General features: G+C 36.6%; 1 protein-coding gene across 1 annotated transcript in view; it reads right to left on the bottom strand.

The window, feature by feature from the left end:
- The window catches only part of DIAPH2 (diaphanous related formin 2), a 735,565-nt gene that overhangs the window by 491,760 nt on the left and 220,940 nt on the right, over nt 1-22,865 (bottom strand). The window contains 2 exon segments of the mRNA XM_067548390.1: nt 9,709-9,823; nt 18,657-18,956. Of these exon segments, the coding sequence (XP_067404491.1) occupies nt 9,709-9,823; nt 18,657-18,956 (415 nt within the window).

Here is a 22,865-nt window from a genome sequence, read left to right as displayed (position 1 = left end):
TTTGCTCCATTCAGCAAAGTGTGACCTTCCCTTGCACTGGGGTGGGCTGGAGTGGGAAGGGAGAAAGGTAGGAGAGGGTAAGCAGGAATAAAGAGATTGTTCCACTGAACAGAAACAAGACAACTGAGAACAAAGTATGAAATAAAATCAAATACAAACGCAGTAATTATATAATAAAACAATTTATGAGGTGTAACTATTGAAAGAAATCATCCATGACAAAAGGGCCCTGGATATGTACTCTTTAGTGCAGATTTTAATTAAGCAACACTTTTAATTCTTCACATAAATAAACTGCAATAGGAGGAATTCAGTTAACATTGTAGCAAAAAATAGGGTGGGGATGGAATAGTACTCTTTTCTCTGTAATCCGTAGAGTTAAAGATCTATGAAGGCCTAAACCGCACTCATGATCCTAGATGATATAATGGCAAATTGATACAACGGCCTGTAGGAAACATGTTCCTTACAGGTGTATCATGGGATTTGAAGGGAAGCTCCTGAAGCCCCGCCAGTACTATATTCATCATTTCGTTTAGAGTTCAGACAAGGAAAGTTTACCTAAAGCAGGCTTTTAAAACATGATTTTAAATATCAACACCTTTTTAGTGATAATATTTCAAGTATTCTTTATTTCCTTTTTTAATCAATTATTTTTCAGATCTAATGTGCTCAATTTACAAGTAAAAAGATCATCACTTTTAATGAAGTTACAGCAAATCTAATCATACTGTCAGTTATGTATGTACAACCTCATTGTCTTCAGATTATGGCCTCAGCAACACCTAGGCAAACTGTGTGTCCTGCCAGGTGTAACTGATTGGCCCTGAAATTGGAAATTAGTGAACAATTATGTTGATGGAGCACAAAAGGAAAAGAATCCAACTCATTCTGTGAACTGCATTAGCTTTACAGGTCTAACAAGGAAAAAAAGTAGCATAAAGTTAGCGTTCTCAGTGACAGCTATAAATATGAGCCAGAGCAAATTTGGTCAACAGTAAGATACCATTTTTGCAGCGACAATTTTCAGAGCAGATGCACATTTTAAGGAACATATGATGAACTTACAGACAGCATTCCTCAACTGGACCATAAACTGCCAGATTGACTTTAGTCTTAGTAAAAGCTAGCCCTGATTTTTTCCAGAGAGATAAAATATCAGACAAAGAACTGGACACTAAGTCTGTGCGCTCAAGTGTGTGTCTTTTTGGGAGCCAGCCTGCCAGATTTCAAAAGAACTCCCTGTACCTCACTTTACAATGTCTGTATTAAGCCAAATGCCAAGATTTTTTGTGAGAAGTGACTACAGGTCTTAATGACTATTCTGGCCCTTTTTCTGAAACAGAAGGCTTCAGAAAAATTCCCAAGAAAAATAACAGAGTCTGATGCCTCTGCTACAAGATCCAAACTCCAGACCCTGCTCACAAAGTAGGCTTGACCACCATACAACACTGGGATTTGAAGAAAGCACTGTCCACACCTTTTTGTTATGCACTTCCCTTTTTAGAGAATATACTTTTCCATCCAACCTCTACTTGGATTAATAAGAGGGGGAAACAGATGCATTTATCGAAAATTTCTGTTTTGGACCCACTGCAAGAAAAGACATCTTTGAATAAGGCGAATATGGAAATTTTGCCTAGGAAACAAATTCTAAACTGGAGGACAATCAGCAATCTGTTGACTGAGTGTGCTATTACTAATTTAACAGAGAGCCAGGGACTGAATTAGTGTCAAAACTCTGAGCTCTTTAAATTGATAGAAACAATAAATAAGACAGACTATCTTTAGATAAGAATTACTGATAAATTTCAAAGGGGTAAGGAGCCATCAAAACTAAGAGCCTCCAGTCAGTTGAATAGACATCTCTGAACTGAAAATGATTCATTGCCAGAGACAATTCGGAGGTATTAAACCAGAGTGTGAGTTCCTATAGGTATCTAAGTAGACTCCAGGAGTTTGCAGTGCTACTGGCTCAGACACTTGAGGTGTAGCATGTTAAAGCACATGTACCTGAAAAAGGTATACAAACAGAACAGGAAGTTAAAAACTGATTGGGTTTTCTCTAGCTTTTTTATTGTATTTTATTTTACTTTATTTTCATAATCCAAGTTACTATTACTATATAGGCAAGAAAATTGGTTTTGGAGAAAATATGACTTTAAAACTGGCAGCATTTCCTTACCTGTTGAATGTTATCACATGGAAAAGATTAATGACAATTCTCTCTTATATTTAATTGTGTTTCAAAGTGTTTCCTGATACTGTAAGTAAACTGGCATCATTAAAAAAATAAATAAAAAGTTTGGGAAACTCTTCCTCTTATTTCACCTGGTCAATAAAGTCTCAAATACAAATCATCAGTTTGTTTGAAGATTCCTACATGTTAACTGTAACCTATGAGCAGAGTCCTGGAGTCCAGGCAAGTCTTCACAGAGGACCAATAATATTCAACTAAATTCACCTAATAAGTAAATGATATAAGCATGTTTATTAATGTTTCCACATCTTTAAGCAGACAGAGAAAAGTCAATTCCGTGAAATTCCAAGAACTCAGACTACACGTAGTCCTTTTTCTCAACATACAGATAGTTGAACTATTAACAAGCGAATTAAGGATAAGCCAGAGTAAAATTAGTAATATTTATGTCCTTTTAGATCTTATTTCCATGCTCCTGTAAATGTTCAAATACATCATGCAATAATGTTTTTCCAAATAACTCAGGTAACTTACCCCATTTCTCCAAAGAGAAGTTGAATACATTTCAGTCCCACTGTGTGTCACATGAAAAACTATCAGCAGCATTTTGAGAAAATTGACTGAAACTTTTCATTAGAAAATCATACAAGAAAGTGTACATATAATTTATCACGGTGGCCTCAACAAAATGGAAAAAATGTCTTAAAGAAAATCAACTATGGCAGAAGAGTAAAATACATTGTGAATTTGTGTCCATTTTACCAATTTGTTTAGTCAGGGAGAAAAAAACTAAATTGTGAAAAAATTAATTTTGAAACAAAATGCTGTAATTTTGTTTCAAAATAACCGTTTTAAAATTTATTTTCATTTTATTTAAAATATTCAAAACTCCTTAAAATCAAATAGACATGTTTTGCATGGGGGTCTAACAAAATGTTTCATACAATATTTTTCAGACTGTTTAGAAAGCATTGATTTTCAGATGGACTCAAAACAAAATTTTGTTTTAATTTTTCAGAATTGTCAGTGAACAGAAAAATCCATTGTTCACATAGCTCCACAGAGGAATGCAATTCGGCACACCAATAGCCCACGTTACAAAATGAATACAAGTCACAAGTTAGTTTAGCTTGATATAGGTAGAATAAGGTAGACTAGGTAAAAAGTGTCATTATAGCCAGAAGTGCACAAACATTGGCCAATGGTAAGTTTAGCACATACTGCTTAACTGGATTTATTTAATAAAAGATGACTACTCAGGAAAAGGTATCTCATATGCTGCTGCATACACAATCAATCAAAGCATGAGTATAATGGTTGAAAGCCCTTTTTACATGAAACAGAAGGTGAAAATAGAGTCAAACGTCAGTTAACAGCACATTCAGATACATTTACAGAGGACTTGAACTGAACTGTTAGCTAATATGCAGCTCTTTTGAGAGGAGCATCCACAATTGCAGACATCTAAGGGACCAGTCGCATGCTCTTAATTCTATAGTGCACGACTACATCCACAATGTTAGATGCCATTTCTGTCTCTGACATCTTGTGAAGTATAACTTGCACCCCAACAACTGTTTATTCTACTACAATTTTCCTGAGTTTAGCCCTACAAACCTATTTTATGCATTTTCTGCAGAACTGTATAATAAATGTATGGTAACCACATTATATCTACTCAGAAGTAAAGTTTAAAGCCAGCAGAATATTGTTCAAAAAAGAGCAAACCACAAGGCAAAATCATTTGTTTTTATACTGTAAATTCTAGTTAGCTTTTACCAAAAGCCTAACACTGACATTTAAACAAAACCATCTGTATAGATTACTTGAAGCTGGTTGGGAGTATTGCAACTAAATGATTTTCATTGGAAAATGCCAGTTCATTGAAATATTCAGTTCAAAACTTTTCACAAGAAGGTCCTAGTTTCAATCAAGTTTACACTGGAAGTGCCTCAGTCTAGGATAGTCAACAGCCTGGTGGCTAGGGCACTTGCTAAGCATACGGGAAACTGCAATTCCAGTCCTTGGTCTGAATCAGACTGAACAGGGATTTGAAACTTTGTCTTGCATATCCCATATGGAATTATTCTGCATTGGAGTGATCTCCTTCCCTCTCTTTTTTTCACAAAAAAATTCAGAAAGTCTGAGTTTTATTTTGATATAGAACATAATTTGTTAAATCTGAATTTCTGCATCGTAGGAAAACTATTTCCCATCCAGCTCTAGTTTAGAGTAAATATAAACAACTGATCACAAAATTAATAAAACTGATTCATTTTCTAAAATCTAAAGTACTCTGTGTATTACCCTTTTATGATCAGGAGAGTATTATGATTAGTTCACCCTTATTCTTTAATACACCATTAAAAAAAAACGTACAACAACTGTCTGTGCACAAACCAAAGCTGTTTGCACATATTTTAGAACCCAGTGATGAACAGCATACTATAACTATACAACTAGCCGCCTTATTTTGAACTGAAAATACAACACATTCCTGATCATAGCATTTCTAATGTTATTTTAAATTTACTGTAGTATGTTTTAACAATACTTTTAACAATTTTAACAATCTATTCTAAGCATTGCCAAATTGCCTCACTTACATTAGAATGTATTTCATACTCTGTCTCCAATAATTTGTACCACACTACTGTAGGATCTGCCATAACACACACAGTACAGAAAAAATTCACTGAGAAACAAGCACATAGATAAAGTAGCATTTAGCCAAAATTCAATTTTTATACAGAAGGCTGAATCCTCAAATCCTTATGCAATCCTAATTCAAGCAAAGCTCTTAATGAGGTAAATGGAATCCTAACTGAAGCAATGCTTAATGAGGTAAACGGAAGATGTGTCTGATTACGGACCAAGTCAATATAGACATCAGTTACCATTTTCAAAAGCAGCTTAGTCCCATATAAGCCTAAATCTTAATTGTCTTTCAATGGGAGTTAGGACCTAGAGTCACTTAAGTACTTTTGAAAATTTTACCCTTCTTGATCTGGCTTCTAATTAAGGTTGATTAATATTATACTCAAGTTGCTTACTGTTTAATATTAAGCCAAGTTGTTAATCTATTAAAATGTTGACATTTGTCAAACATTACCAGCATTGTTAAAATATGCTTTCAATTGACATCTTGTACTATCAACTGTAAGATTTAAAAAAAAAGGTGGCAGTCTTGTGTAACACCATGCAGCAACAACTGGCATATAATGATTCGTTAAATAGTGAGCTGTGTATGTGTTACCTGATCTCACTGGAGTTCCATAGCCTATGAGTTTTGAATTTTCCATGCTTCTGGGAGAATCAGCCTTTCTTAGATCATCAGATGTAGAAAATATTAGCTCATCAGCCAAGCCTAAACAGGGCCTATTTCACATCTATAAAAGCAGTGGGAGGTATACTTAGAAAAAATCCAACTGTCATTCCAGCAAAGCACATGAACACAAAGTGCTGAAACATTTCTGGCATTTGATCCTGCAAATGGGTTTCTCAGGTGAAAGTGCAAATAATTTTTCAGTAGCTATTATCCAGACATGGAGGCAAGCACTTTGAAGGCCAAAAGTACAGGATCAATCCTGAAGAAGTAAGGAAAGAACAGTGATGGTCAAGATTACCATGTAACTTCTATGAATCCTGAGGAGGCTGTCCAGCCACTGAAGACTAAATATGGAAAAAATACCTTATCTATAGACTTTCACAGAAAAAAAGGATAACACATAAAGCACACTGGCTCTCTGAAAGAAAGGAGTATTTAAGTCACTCCAAGGTGGCATCTCAACAGAACTGGTAAAGGGATGGGGACAAAGATTAAGGTTAAAGAGTACATTAACCTTCCATTTAATGTGCCAACACAGCTTTCTTTCTTTGATTTTTCTTAAGTGTGTTTGATGAGGGTTTTTGATAATTCTCCAACTTTCATGACAGATACAGAGACTTCCAGGTCAATTTACCTTATGCTGATAAGCAACTTCTAATTCAAGAAGTAAACAGCAAAGCTAAAACCATAGTTGCCCATACCATGGGCTGGAAAAATAAAGCCACTTCCCCAAGGAAAACAGTACTCTCTACAATTCTCTTTCACCATAAGGTTCCCAAGTAGGGTACCCTCTGGAGAAATACCTTTCCCCAAGGCACATGAAGTACAAATCATTTTATGATTTGTTAATGCCATCTTATGTTCACATGAAGAACTGATTTTAAAAGACAGATTTCTTGTTGCCCTTTATCACCATCATACACAATATGATGAAAATGTCTCAGAAAATAAAAGTATAATTTTCTAGCTAACAAAAAACATTAAAATAAAATAGCTTAATAAGTGTCTCCTGTTAGAAATAATAATAAAAAAAACACTATGGAAAATATTGTCTAACCAGAAACCATTGATTCTGAGATCCAATGACAAATGGAAAAAGAGCAGGAACTGTGGAAGACATGACACTGAACACATATTTCATAAAATGAAACCTGCCACACCGACATGAAAGCTTCCTCTTCGGGATAACTGAGTTCTGAGATTTGAGAACTGTAAGATGCTGAGCACAGACTGCATTTATGATCATCTGAATGAACTTTTGTGACAGAAAAGTATGCTCTGTAAAAAAGGTCCCATTCAAAAAGTTTGTGTCCAATTACGATGATAAAGACATTTTCTCCTCACTACTATCAGACCTTGATTCATGAACATGATTTCCACTGCTAATACACACATTCTAGAAGTCGAGATCTTACATGTAGAAGAAGCTTGCCTTGGGGTAACATAGAATTTGGGGGGCAAGTGACCTAGACACTATATTAGGCTCTGCCACAGAGCTTCTGTGTCACTACAGAGAGCTATTAGTTTTCCTATCTTAAAAAATAGGTATAATACCTACTTTAAAAGAAAGTTGAGAAGTTTAATTTAATTATGACAAGGAACTTTGAGAGCTGCACTGTTATTGTATATTTGTATTCTATTTTGTTTAGGGTTTGTCCACACATGGAATTATTCTGGAGTAAGTATTTGATTTTAATTAAACTAAGCTCTATTCTGGAGTAAGTGTCCCCACAGGGAGACAAGTAGGGTAACCACCCATCTCAAATTGGGCAGGAATTCAGAGTTCAAGTCCCAGTCCTGGGCTGAATGACTCTGGGACAGCAGGTAGACCTTTACCCCCACCCCCACCCCCTTTGCCATGATGCCCTGCCACTGGCCAAGCCAGGCCAGAAGCCAAAGCCAGGCAGTGATATGAGCCTCCCAGAAAGCCCACGCCACTGCGGAGAGCCCTGAATCCTCCAACTGCCACGGATGGTGCACACCAGCGGGCAGGGACATAGGCCAGGGGTTGCTCTTGGGCACCCCTGTCCTCCACCCAGGGCAAGTGGAGGTCCTGGGCTCCCTACCGCAGCCTGGCTCCCCGTGCAGCTCTTACTACTTTTGGGCTGGCCAGGAGGCGGGACCTCGGGGGGAAGAGCAGCAGGGCCTCAGATGGAAAAGAGGAGTCGGGCCATGAGAGGGCAGGACCCCTGCATGTGTCCCACTTTTGTCTTTTGAAAAGGACATCATGCTATTGATAACATGGGTAAGATAGTAAGTTTAATTGGACACACATGGAGTTATTCAGTACCTGAAATTCACACACTACTTTAATTCAAATTAACTTTCTTGTACATACAAGCATTTCAATGTTTGAAAACACTATGGTTCTTCTTATCCTCATTCAAAATGTGGTCAAAATATCAGATGATTCTTTGTTCACTCAAATCAATAAAGAATCGATTACACATGTTCTAAAACTGTGCCATTTAAAAATATTAGGTTGCATTTTTAAAGTAACTCTTTTCATCTCCTAGTAATTTTTTAAATAAGTGGCAACTCACCAGCCCCCTTGCATCCTGAGCCAAAGTTCCCTATTGTTAAGATACAAGGCATAATTGTGAAATAACCCAACTCTCAGCATTCAATAGTAAAAGTAAGAGCAGCTGAAGAAAGAAGGAAAGGAAGAAGCGATATAAACATTTGCACTCTTTCAAAACACATTCTGTTTCCCAAGCATAAAACTAGATTGCAATTTTGATTTTTAAATCCACTTTGCACAGCTGACCTATGCATACTTGATTATCTGATCTCCATTAATCTTCCAGAATTGTATGTTCCTTTATTGCAACACAGTCTAACTAGTTGACAAATGGGGGAATGGGATTTGTAACTACAACACAAATTTATTCTTTTAGCACTATTTTAGAGTATAATTTGTTGAATTGCCTCATTAACTCATAAATATGTTATTATTGAACCATACCTGAATGGTGCTTGCACTTTATGAATGCCTGACACAGTAACTACTGACAAATGGCCCAAGCATTATATAGTGATTGATTACTCATAATGAATAATAATGAACAATCGTCAGTCTTGAGAAATGTGTCCAGCTTCAGTTGAGAGCATATAAAAGTCATGTTTAAAACTCACAAAAAGCTGAAGACAGTATAAAGAATCACAACCATTGTGAGCCATTCAATTGCTAATGAACTACATTTCAGATTTTTTGAAATTGAAACGGAGACATGAGTTATTCTATATTGACAAAGCAAAGTATATCCTTAAGAAATAAACTAATTAGTAGTCCAAAATGTTAGCAGAAATGAACTATTTAAATACCACTTGCATCCATCTTATTTTGACTGTATGGAAAGCTCTGACACTAAATTGGTTTTCTACTGCACTGTGCTCTCAGGCAAGGTCAATCAACATAAGCATTTTATCTGGTTTTCCAAAATGAGTCAGAAGAATACTGAAAACTATACAATGACATTATGCAAACATTTTAAATAGTATAGAATGAAACTCTGGGACGAACACAAAAAGGTAGAGATAAAACATATATGCACATGTCACATATCACATGTGTGTGCATATACACAGAAGTGAGAAAAACTTGCATATCTATATACAATTCACAATAAAACAACCTGTGTAGCTTCTCTCTAATTTTACAGATCTTGTAGTTTTGGCAGATTATTCTAAAATTGTATGTCATGAAAATGTAAACAATATATAAAGCTTAACTGAGTGTATTTTCAAAATTTAGGATAGTGAATTCTCAGTTAAAAATACTTCTTAAACTACATTTTGTTTAAATTAGAACATTTCCTATTTCAGTACATATTAGAAAATGCAAATTTATCACAATTTTGAAAGCAATGAATAATGATGACTCAATGACAGAATATAAGTAGTATACATTGTAGTGTTCCTAAATTCAACAAAAAAATCAACTCCAAGAATAATGAAGTAAAATAATCCATGCTCTATGTAATTTATAAAATGTACGTTTTAAATATTTGTTTTATGCTACTATAGAAACAGCCTATAACCTGAAGTCTTCAACATCTCCTACCATTAAAATGAATTACAGTACTATTTTTTCCATTGAAAATATTTTCTTATGCCACAGAGATTTATTAAAACCATATCACACGTGTACGCTTCAAATTAAATGAACAAATACATTTACCTTTCATTTGTGTACCAAACGTACGCGCCAGTTTTGCAAACAGATCCGGATTTTCAAATTTATCCTCTTTAACTTTTAACCAAAAGCAGTTTTCCAATATGTCGTGGGGTTCAACCTGAAAAAAATACAAACACAAAATATTAATTCTTCAAGTTAATAACTACTAAGACTTCAAATATTCAATGTCAGTCAATAGGTGATTCTCCTAATGCAGGATTTGACTTAAACTGAGTAGATATTTAAAAAGCATTCCAGCAAGTGAAAAAATGACTAAATTTTTCAAATCTATGCTCCACTCCAGACAACAAAAGCCATTTTACAGGAACTTGAGCAAGTGGCCTGCCTTTCAGAGCTGCTGATCACCAACTGAAAACAATGAGAAATATAGGTGTTAAGCTCCTTTGAATGGCAAACTTTCAGGGCTTTTCTTCAGTGTGTCAGTGCACAGCACTGGGGTATGAAGTTCATACCAGTATGTTGCGCACAACTCATCAGCACAGACCCTTCTGAAATGCACTAAAAATTCCTTACTGCGCACCAGCAGCATTCACACAGGCCAATTCATATGAAACACGCTGGTGCAGACTAGAATTTACATCAAACGGGTGTGCACTGACACACTGTCAGGGCAATTCCTGGGACAGAAGGAGAGAATGCATCAACTTGCATAACAATATTTTTAAGGACTGATGTCCTTAATGTTGGAGGCCTAGCTCAGCCTGAGTTGCTTGACTAAATTGCTTGATTACTGGTGAGATTGCTTGACTATTGTTTGAGGCTTAAAGCTTTAGCTGCCTGATTGCTTTTTATATTTGGCAGAGATTAATAGATTGCTGAGTAATTCTGTGGTACTTTAGTTTTTGCATGTTACAGCAAATAATATTTAATGTGGGTTTGATATAATACAGCATATAGTTGGTTAATTTGCAGCAGCACATAAACAAACATTAACAAGGACATGAGTTAATATATTTTGTGTTAAGGAGTGATTGTATTGTTTGCAGTGAGGTTTATAATTAATTTTTAGCTTTATATTAAACTATCTAAAAAACTCTTGCACATTAAACTTGATTAATCTGAAAATCTGGCATCTCACTAGTAGTTTACACTAATCATAGCAAGTGCCCTGCAACACTACCTTAACAGATGCAATATATATTTACTGGAAATAAATAAATAACCTTTAAATTCAATGTCTTTTTAACTCATGTTTGACCTATCTTCCACATTATAGACAGGAAACATTTACATTCTAATACTTTAAAAATGTTCAGGGTAAATATTCTGATTTCACTTATCTAGTCACTATAAATTATCCAGTGAATTTTGCATGCTTGTTTTTTAAGCTCAGGAGTAATTAAAGGGTTAAGAGTTGATAAATTATTTGTCTGGATAGTGATATGTTCTTGATAATTCCCCCCCACTCCACCCCCCCAAAAAAACAAACAAACATCTGATTAGTTTACATAGTCAGTTCCCAACAACCAAAGACATAATATTTAATTACAGCTTGTTTTTCAGCATCAGCTATCTCAACATTTATTTTTTAAAACAGACCTAATTGTCCACTTAAGCATACTATATAATTTTTCAAAGTGAATTGTCATATCTTCTTCAGTGCCAAAACCAAAAAACACAACCTGCCCCTCCACTCCCCCCCACCCACTCTCTGTCTAAGAGATTTTGGTATCTATCAGTGGCGGATGATTAATTACACTGGAACTGCTCGAAAAGAACCTGAAAACTACAAGTTGTCCAGAAAATAAATATCCATATAAACACAGGAAGCTTTGTCAAACCCTTCTTTCAGTGCAGCACTCCTGCTTTAAAAGAATCATTATTAGATGTAAAAGAGGGTAGTCCCATGTTCAGACCATTATGTCCTTTGCTGTCAGGAACAAACAAGGGAAGCTACACAGATAACCCTTTTTGTGTGGGGGAGGCCATCAAGAATTTATAGTAGGTAATTTATATGTAGGTCTACAGGTCCTACATGCCACAGTATTTTTATTTTGATAACTGATACATGGATACGAAGTGATAGGAGACAAAGTGATAGGAATTTCATCCTTGGCTTAGTGAGCACAGCTTTCTGGCAGTAAACAGAGCTGCACCTTTGGCCATGCCAGAAGAAAGACAAGAGGCAGTGGATGTGCTTTAAGTAGGCTGCAACTTTATTCACCTAAAATATCAGGGGGCATCCAACATTAAACTCTACAGTGCAGGTCATTGTTTCCTTATTTGTTCCTACTATTTCTGGAGTTGCCATCATCCCTTGCCCCTCGCCCTTCCCAGTCTGGTCCCAGCCAGCCCAATGATGAGACCCTGACACCTCCCCCTCATGTAAATGTTAAGGGAGAAGAAAAGCAACGGGGTTGACTCCCCGCTGCACAAGACATGAGTAGTCCTGAACCTTCCTTTCTTAGCTTTCATAAAGGATGCTCTTCTCTAAATCCCATTCCTATTCATTTTATAGGATCACCGCATCCCATCCATAACAAGTACTTGCACTGGACATTGGCTAGAAGGAGATACTAGTTATTAGCTTGGTTTCCTCCGCACAGACTCCACTGGGTTCCCGGATATTTTCTGATTCCTTCCGTAATATCGGACAAAAATATATGCACTCCCCAGTAGCGAAAAGTCTAATAGTCTAATTAACAGGAATGGCATATATGAGACCAGAGCAGTAAATGTTCTGCTCTACTCAGCACTTATGAAGATTCAAATGGAGTATAGTTCTGGGTGCCACACTTTAAGAAAGATGTGGACAAATTAAAGAGTTCAGAAGAAAGCAACTAAAATGATAAGAGACTTAAAATATGATGTATGAGGAATGATTTTAAAATATGGGTATGTTTAGTCTCAAAAAAGATGATGAGGGAGTGCAGGAATCTGATTGTCTTCAAATACGGAAAAGCTCTATAAAGAAAAATGTGATCAATTTTGCTCTATGTCCATTGAAGACAGGAAAAAAGCGATCAGCTTAATCTGCAGTGAAGAAAATTCAGGTCAGATATTAGGGAAAGCTTTCTAGTAACCATAAGGATAATTAAGTCCTGGAATGGGCTTCCAAGGGAGGCTGTGGAATAGTTGTCATCGGAGGCTTTTAGGAACAGGTTAAACAAACCTATCAGGAATGGTCTAGATGTACTTGGTCCTGCTTCAGCATCAAAGACTAGACAGCCCTGCATTTCTATGATTCTATGTCATGTGTGCAGTGCTTAAAGACTTTCTAAAATTAGAATGTTGCACTGCTACAATATTAATGTGGAAAAGTGCCCAGGTCTGTCATTAATTAGTATGTGGTAGGTATCTAGAAAAAAGTCCAGGCTGCCTATATGGGAAGCCTGGATAAACTGGATACAGCCAGATAAAACCATCAGCAAAATGCTGTCCCTGAGACAGGTTAAGCAGTGGGATAAATACACTGTTGGTCTAAATCCTAATCTGTTTGTCCTCCACTAACACAAGTCTCTTAAAAGAAAGAAACAGAAAGAAAGTATTAGTCTTTTCTGGACATGTTCTGTTTTGGTTCAGGATTGAGCTGCAGTTTGAATGTCTAACTTTAAGATGAGCCCATCATATCAATTTGACACTTGTTTTCTTTATTATCCTTTCAGCTTTCCCCAGTGCAGCCCAAAGTCTTAATCTTAATCTTGATTAAACTATGAGAGCAAGGTAATAGGAAAGCAGGAGCTGTCATGCTGGAAAAGAAAACTATTTGGTACAGGTGCAAAAAATAATTTAAAAGTATAAAGAAGGGCAATATTGCACTACTTGCCCTTTTTAATAATACAAGAACAAGTGGTATGTCAACAACTTTCAAACAGATAACATACAAGAGATACATTTTTTTAAACAGCATAAAGGTAACTCACAGGAATTCATGCTGTGAATGAGACAGAGTTCAGTCAAAAAGAAAAATGAGACATTTGCACATTTAAAAGAATAGCATTAACCTCTTATATTAACAATGGCTGTTGAGGAGGGATGAGAGATGTTCTAAAAGATAATTTGTGTAACTGGTTAATGATAACCATGAAAAACCTCTTCCATTGAAAATAATATACTCAGAATTTAATATAGACATAAAATACCTACATTTTCTCTGCGTTTATAACAGGAGCAATCTAGTTGTTCTGTTCTCTATGATAGACTATCAAGCACTGACACTACTTTGGCATCAGCAGCAGGAATGATTGCTTTTATTTGATATTTCTGAGATGAAGCAGAAGAAAATTGCTTGGCCCTTGTGACATCACTGTCAGATATCAGGAATAATCTGAATTTCAGATACTTTTATTTAAATATTACCAAAAAGTTGAGTTCATACTGCAATTGTTTGTCCAGTGAAACAAACAGTGGCAATCACACAATACCACCTATATTTACAGCGAATTCTTCATTAGCAGAAGGATAAACAATTTAGGGGAACAAAGGCATTAGGATTTCTAAATTAAATATAATTTAAGATTAAATGTACTTTAGATTACCAGATGCAGTCTACAGTACTTTGATTCAACTCATTTTTGTGTCTATGACAAGTTTATTTAAAATAATCATGTGAGCAAAAGTCAAGAAGTCTAATGACACACAGTATGTAAGCGATAGGGTTCAAGTACTTGATTCCAAGTTGCCTGGAAGGAGAACACTGCTAAATTAGTACGCTCCTGAGAAGACTGGAAGTGTTGCATAACTCTAGTAGTCTCATATAGCCAGCCCCAGAACTATAAGGACTGAAATAAAATATTCCAAGACACCTGAGTGATTTGGCACTCTGTAAATAAAAAGAATACATCTATCTGCAACAGTGATATTGGTTAACTCAATGTAGAAGCTTAAAAGGAAAGAGTAAAGTGGTAAATAAGAGGAATCCAGAAAGCACCTTCTTGTAGTAAAGATGAGAATGATCACATAACCATTTACACTTTCACACAATGACATTTATTTAACCATAAAAGTACAGAAAAGGTAAGAAAAAGGAACATTTTTAAGAAAGGTTAAAATGTATTTCAAGATAGTTACTGAGTAAAATGAAAATAAAACATAAAAGGAAATGCTTATTTTTTTTTATTTTGAGCTTGATTCTTTTAAATCAAAGCAGTCGACCCCAATTAAATTTGGTAACTGCTACATATATTTCAGAATTATTTTTAACAACTCCAAGCACCCTCTCTCTTTTGGCAAACCATCGAGGATGGTAAATAAATAGAAACTTATTCTCATGTTATCAATTATATAAATTAATAATATAAATATTTCCACTCAAATATTTTGAAGTACCGTATAACCATCTCAGCCTACTGGACCTTTTTGTTTTTTAAACCTTAGCGGAACTTGTCACAGAACTGAAAATATTACAATGATATACAATGGCCCAATTTGGTCCTCCTTCCAGAAGGAAGAAGTAATTTCATTTCATATCATCCCATATTTGCAGTGGAATGAAAGTTAACCTTACTTTGTAGTCTGAACATCCTTGAGATCATGCATTCAACCAATTAACTCCATGTGTGCGGATAGGGGCTCCAGGCTAGTTTTGTTCCTGGAGCAGTGGACAAATACTTCAGGAGGGACCTGATTCAGCAAGGTATTGAACATGGACCATTACCATTATACAGATTAAGAACTAAGGCATGAGGATTAAATAACTAGATCATAGTCACAGAGGAAATCTGGCAGAAATGAACCAACATCTCTTTAGTCCCTATAGAGAGCTATAACTGCAAGACTACCTACATAGCATATGCATGTAACTGAAGATTTCCCACTGTATCTGATTACACAAAGGAAGCAACTGGAGAGCTGGGTTGTAAATGTGACTATTTGTCTCCCCATCACTAAAGTGTGACTGGGAATGCGGCCAACGAAGGAACTCTTTTGGTTATCCACTGACATGTTCTATTTTGGGGCTGCTTTTGTAGCCTGATAGATTTGTGACAGTAGGCCACTATTGAGCATACTGCTATTGAATTGTTTAGTATGGAAAATTACTGTCCAGTTAAAATTGTTCTTGTAAATCTTTCAACTCCAAAAGTTGATTCTGACAACCCATACCCCACTGTGCACCACTGGCTATACTGTCACAGCTTGCAGTATCTTTCATGTACTGAAACACTGGCTGCTCTTAGTGAAAGCATGGTATTGTTAAGTACAAGAGGGATATGCCCTGTCCACACCTATCCCATTTTGATGACTGCACAGTCTTCAGCACTTTCTTCTAGATGGGGGGTGATGCCGTGGCTCCAGAGATCAGCACTGACTATGGAATAACTTTTATACCCCCAAAAAAACAGCCCAGAAGTAATTTAGAGGGCATACATATATTCTACTGCTTGGTTAGATGAATGTTTATATCTCCAGCTGCAAACAACTTTTCAGTCTCAACTGCATAACAGCCTGAGCCCATTTTTCATAACAACGTTCATCCTCCAGCTCAACACTTTTTCATAACTTCTTCTATTTGAATCTCAACAATAAGTATGATGTGGACTAATTATGATTACCCTACAATAGAGAAAGAGAGTTGTAATTTACTGAGTATCATTATGGTGCATATGACAGCATTCCCAGTACACAAAACAACATCAGATTTTATACATGGACTCTAAGCACTCTGCAGACCTAAGAAGCATGCTAAAAGCATTCAAGCCATTTTCTGAGAAGTCCACAGAATGGATTATTTCTGCTCTAAAGGTTTACACACAACCATTCTCTCCCTGTTTTTTTTCTTATTTCCTCTTCATGATTATACTTAAAATTAAGGTGAATTTCATCTCTACATTACTATGTAATGATTTAATGTGTAGATAAAATCAATGAGTTGTTCTTGTATTTCCCCATCAATCAAACAAAATATGAAAGATTGTATTTACCTAAATATTGTAACTATATCTAAAATTCAAGTGATTGGTATAATACTTAAGGCCCAACTTAATTTCTGATATTGCGGATCCTGCAATATTAGGCTTCCAACATAATTTTGTCAGCCCCCGCAGGGCGGCTGGGGCTCCCGCTGTCAGCCCCACACATTAATGACTGTAGCACAGTTGCAGCAAATATCTGGTTATCAAAAAAATTAGGAGGCATAATGTAATACTTCAGTGTTTATATTGTTCCACCAAACTTTTTCTTAAACAGATCTTCTCCAGCTTTTCCAAATTACTCCAATTAATAAAGATCCATTATTTCTTTTCTGCAATTTTCCATGTCTTGTCTGCAACTTACCTGCAATTATTTGACAATCATCCCATGATTGAAGTAGGGCTTTAATTATGATGTATACTTTGTATATGTATACTCAGATACTAGGAAATGAAATGCAAAAATGAACCTATTCAGAAATAGGTAGCTAAAACTAGTGAAGTTAAGATGGGAACCACAAAGTCTTTTTGCAAAGCTTACAATAAAGAAAAGATGTTTTGTAATACTGTTGCTTTTACAACATATTTGACAGACTTTGCAATTGACAGTAGTGAGGTAAACGTCTTTTTTAGAGAAATGGTTTATCTTTCACAGTGACAGATATGGGACAAGTGTTGTTAAAGGTTGTTCTATGCAATTGTTGACAGGCAACACAACAAAGTTATGAAAATCATTTTTTTAGCCAAGTATTACACCACTCTCACAATGTATGGCACAAACATATAAGTACCCTAAAAATAGAAAACAACTTGGTTTATTTGCCTTAATCACACTTACTTTAACAATGTATAGTAAAACCACAGAGCATTCATGAAGTTTCCACTTAAATGACAAGAATGTAATTTTAAAATTATACTGTCACAGGGTCACTCACCACTTTAGGAGAGATGGAGACAACCACACCTGCACCTTAATTAGTTACCTGCTTCCCAGCATGAGAGGGCAGGACTAAGGAGGGTCAGATGATTAATGAATGACCAGATTAAGGTCATCTGGACCTTAAAGAAAGAATGAGAGCCATCTGGAGCAGGAAACATAGAGACTGCATAGACTCCCGTGAAAGGCCCTGACACAGGCATCTGCCCTAGGGAACCAGGGCTCTATATCAGCACAGGGAAAGACAAGGCACAGATCCAGTAAGGGGCTCAGAACGATAAACCAGGGGAATAAACCTGAGGGCCAAGTACTCTATATCAGAGCAGGAGAAAAGACTCTCAAAGGTAATCCAGGAAGGGCTGAGAACAGGGCTCAGAAGACAGGCTCAACAAAACCCTTGAAATTCAGAGGAACCTTTTGTTTGTTTGTGACATTTAGTTGGAGTTTTACTACCCAGCAGGAAGTTAAGTTTGTTCATCACCTGCCCAAAGGACTAAGTCACAGCTCAAGCCCAGGCTGGTGTCTGGAAAACTGAGGAGAGCAACCTCAGAGATAGAAACTGAGGCAGGGAGAGCCAGCCACGCAACACTCTACCAACAGGAGGGATGCTACAAGACAGCCACACCCCGTGACCAATTCCTTTTACTGAGAATGTTTAAAGATCTTGTCCTTTAGACAGAACATTATGGTAATATAAACTTGTATATATCATTGGCACAAAAAATATTAAAAGTTGTTTCTTTTGGACAACTTATTTCACTTTCAATGTTTTTGTTACTAAAACTTTCAGAAAAAATCTCCAGCTTTTAAAAAGATGAATAGGTGAAGAACTAAAACTACTTACGGTGTCAGATTATTGAAGATTACCTGGAAAGTAGCACACAGCCAATACAACCAAGTATTTACACTTTCTTCTGGAGAAGTGGAGGAGTAAAAGTCGTAACGCGCAATGTGTTACAGCTACAATCCACTTGCCCAAAACTCTCAGGCTGCCTTGTTCAAACTCCTGGTCTTAGCATAAATAGATGGACTCCTCAGAGGAATGTTTTGTATAGTCTCCCCAAATTTCACCCTCTTTTCTCTGAAAGACTTTTTTTTTTTTTTTTTTTATAAAGGAAAGAAGAAAAAAAAAACTGTTTAGGTACCTTTGACCAGTTGATTCTCTTCATGGAGACATCAGGTTTATACTTTTTCTTTTCCTTCATTCCATAAGGCAGTGATGCTGAAGCTCCTGAAGCAGGAAGAGGTATGCCGCCAAGAGGCGGTGGTAGTGGAGGCCCACCAAACAGAGGCGGTGGTGGAGGTGGACCTCCTGGCAAAGGAGGTGGAGGTGGGGGTGGGATTCCACTAGGTAAGGGAGGTGGTGGGCCCACACCACCTGGAAGAGGAAATGATGGGGGTGGAAGAGCCCCTGCTGCAGGCTGATCAGTTGGAAGTAGTGGACTCTGAAATTTAAGCAGGATAAGGGTTTTTTTAATTATTATTTTATAAAAAAGCCTCAACAAACAAACTCGAACTGACCAGGCACTTTCTATGTCATACCTATTTCTACTGAAGGATAATAATAAACACACAAGTTCTCACGTATCTACAAATACCCAGAAATGTTTGTTTTTAAAACCTACTGTATCTACGAAAAAATAATTTATAGTTTGTACTTTAAGGTGTAAGGATTTCCCAATCCCTATTGCTGTCTAAAATGACCACATTTTCTCCCTATACTTAGCAAGGTTTTGCATGAATTGTTGGCCAATATTGCCATTAATTGGCTTCTGTTGTATCAATAAAAATGCTATGTTACCTAACTTAATAAGCAGTTGCTGCATATTACACCACTAAAAATTGCTTGCACTGAAATAGTCCTTATAGCTAACATTTAAATGAATAGCTTTGCATTTTCACTATCACCATGATTACATAAACATTTCCCTCATCAGTCAGAGAACCTACACATTCCAGGGTGCTGAATAAGCAAAATCAACATTAATATTTATTGTACATGTTACTACTAATGCTTATCCGATAGGATTAGAGTTTCAAAAGCACGGGACACTCCAGCACTATACTCCCATTTACAATATGCCTCTTAATCCAACAACTGTGTTCAACAATTTTTTTTTCCCATTCTGCATTTGTCCAGGATCAGATAGCAAGTCAGTAGGAGTGTCAGACTTAGAACGTAGAAACACATGGTTACCAACAGACCACTATTCCCAAACCTTTTCACTGTGTTAATCACATTTTAATATACTGAGTTTCTGACATACCTCCCTTCATTCAAAATTACACAGATTATTGCCCTGAAGTTCAATCATATTCACAGGGCATCCCAATAGTAACTATAGCCTTTGCTTAGCCAGAGAACTCATCTTAGGAAACACCTTAAAGAATTTTGACTGTCTTAATTCAGCTTAGTGTCTCGAAATAAGGAGGAGAACTCAGCATTACGTGGCCCAACCAGCTCTCCACAAATGACCAGCAAGGTCATTTAGACCTCAGTTTGGGAACCTAAGAATTAAGATCCGAATTTGACATTGCAATATACTGAATTACATAATCCTTGCAAATAAGGTTTAAGTCAGACATCTGGGCTGGGCCAGTAATAAAAAAATCAACCATATTTTTGACATTATATTAAGTGGCCGGGGCAGGATAGGGGGAGCGAAGGGAGAAAAAACAGAGAAGCATCCCACATAACATAAGTTAAAATCCAGCCACAAGTGAACTAATGACGTAACATTTTAAAACAAGAAAAAAAAGTTGATTAACTAAATGCATTCCAGAAGTATAAGGTATTTTTATCAGTGGGGTATTCATAGAGCTGTTAATTAGTAACTTAAATGGTTATAACTGAGTTAGCATCATCCAGCTGCCATATTTAAATATTGACTTGTACACAAAACCCATGTTCTAAATGATTTAGTTACACAGGCTGATAGAGTGAAAATCCAGTTCCTCACTTTGATTATTAAGATATTTCTCTGTTTTGCACCCGTAAAAACGTAATTTGGATATATCACAGCCTCTGCTGAACTCTAAGGCAAAAGATTTAGAATGCTTGCCTCGAACTGTGAATTAGAAAGCTTGACTGTGTTTTCATTTTATCCAAGATATTTTTGTAATAAATTTTCCATTTTAAATACCATCAATCATCATAAATTATATCACACAGACAGTGGGAAGGGCTGGATTAAGAGCTCAAAACTTTAGATCGGGGTAATCGATAGGCAGACCATGGGTCAAATCTGGACTGTCAAACACTTTTGAACAGACCTCAAAATCTTTTTTTATTATTTTCACTGGAACAAGACATTTGGACCTTAACAAAAAAATAATGGACTACCCCTGCTATAGACCTATGCATAGGGATCCTGGCCCTGGAGTCATGCAATGGAAACAGTGACACTCTTATGTACATCCTGGACTGCAATGAGCAGATTGCCTGCAACATCATAAGCCTTTCTGTTCCACAAGAAGCTCTGCCCAAACAGTCCCAAACCACCCAGGATTTAGCAGAGAACCAGTTTTACCCCTTTACAGCTTGGTTAATCTCATGTTGGTCCCATGGATAAGACTAGGGGAAAAAGTAGTAATGTTCTCCAAGATCCTCTAATTCCAGACCCACACCAGCCAACCAAATTTTAAATGGCAGTACAGTGCATCCCTAGGTATGTACTCATTTGATTAGCCCCTCTACAGCCATAGGTACACTTCACTTTTAGTATAGGACATGTCTATGCCACCTGGATATTACACCTTCCAGCTCCAGTATAGATACAATGTTTTATTTGTCTATGAATCTTGATCATAATCCATACATATGTTCAATGAAGTTGCAGACTTGCTTTTTTCCATCTACTAGATTATCCATGCAAAAAGGGAGCAACTACAGCCCTTTGTAATAGACATAAAAAAAGTGTGCAGATTTATAGTCATTCACTCACAACACTAATTTATGTACTAGAAATTAACCTCTCTTTTTTATTACAAAGAAAGTAGGTTTCCCGGCAACTGCTGCACTGCATGGTTCTTAGTCTCTGAGTTACAGAGCAAAATGTACACAAATATTTCTGCTACAGTATGTTCATGAGTTCCACCATAATTATTTATAAGTCTCTGCTATATTTGTTTCTTGCATCACTGGATTTGTATTGTTCTAATCAGAATGCCTCTTATATTAGTATTTATTTTGAGAATTTTGCCAAAATTGGAAAGAATCTATATAATAAGCTTCCAAGATAATTACTGTGTCTGTGTGTCCCTCTGAAGCTTAAAATGTATGTAGTGCCAGTGTGAAGTGATGGAAGCAGGTGCCAACCACAGCTGAGACATCCTTTTGTTTTAAATATCACCAGTTTCAGTCATCACTGGGAATCTCAGATTGTTACCACATAATTGAAGTTCTCAGCCATTTTCTACTATTCCTCCCCCCTTTATCAATTACACCTATAGAACAGCACAGACTTTCACCTAATTACATTTTAAGACACAGAACCATGAGTCTACACACTTGTATATACATTTCTTTATGTGCCATTCTTTTGTTCTTGTTCTAAACAAAACCAAGTGGCATGAGAATGCCTACTGTAACTTTAACTTTCATTTAAGGCTTTAGCACCACTGTGTACCCTAAGGTAGTTTAACCAAGCGAGCCTGAAGCTCACTCTCCCTACTGGCTGAAGACCCTAGGGACACTAATGTAACAGTGTAATGGTGAATGTGGTATTCTAAGAGGCTCAAACAGAGGCTCCACGAGCCTCAAGAGAACTAAACTGAGGTCTCAGGCAGAAGTTTCTCTGGCTCGTGAATAAGTGTGAGAAGGTCTTTTGAGAAACTTTGATATACTAAGGGGTGAGAAGGCCCAAGTACAACTGTAAAGGCAGATGGTAAGCTAAAATTGCTGTTTGGTGGCCTTTAATGGAGTTACTGAAGTTTCTAGTGTAACAAATAGTTGAGGACTTTCACTATTGAGGTTTGGACTGTATTCAGACCATGTTGGGCAACCCATAAAGAAACTCTTCTATTTAGATAAGCATGTCCTTTTAGGAAATGTTTTCCTGCTCTGAACAGGCCTGTGAGCAAAAACTGCCTCAGCCAACAGGGGCCAATGAGAATGACCATGGTCTCCTCTCTCTCGATCTATTCATTCCCTCCCAAGGAGACTTAAGGTGGAACGGCACGTAGCCCCACCAGACACTACTATTTAAAAAAAAAAATCTGATCTTATCAACATGAAGTACATGGGCAGCTACTGTGGGATCCACGATGACACATACTTAAAGAACCACCTTCTTATAGAAATGGGAAGCTTTGGCCATAGCACAAGTACCGTCACCAATTCCCTTGGGTGCTCA

This window comes from Emydura macquarii, unplaced genomic scaffold (genome assembly GCF_026122565.2).
Source record: "Emydura macquarii macquarii isolate MOO-44397 ecotype Brisbane River unplaced genomic scaffold, CSIRO-AGI_Emac_v2 contig_1253, whole genome shotgun sequence".
NCBI classification, from domain to species: Eukaryota; Metazoa; Chordata; order Testudines; family Chelidae; genus Emydura; species Emydura macquarii.
The sequence above is the reverse complement of the archived record's forward strand: the minus strand, read 5'-3'. Positions and strand labels throughout refer to the sequence as shown.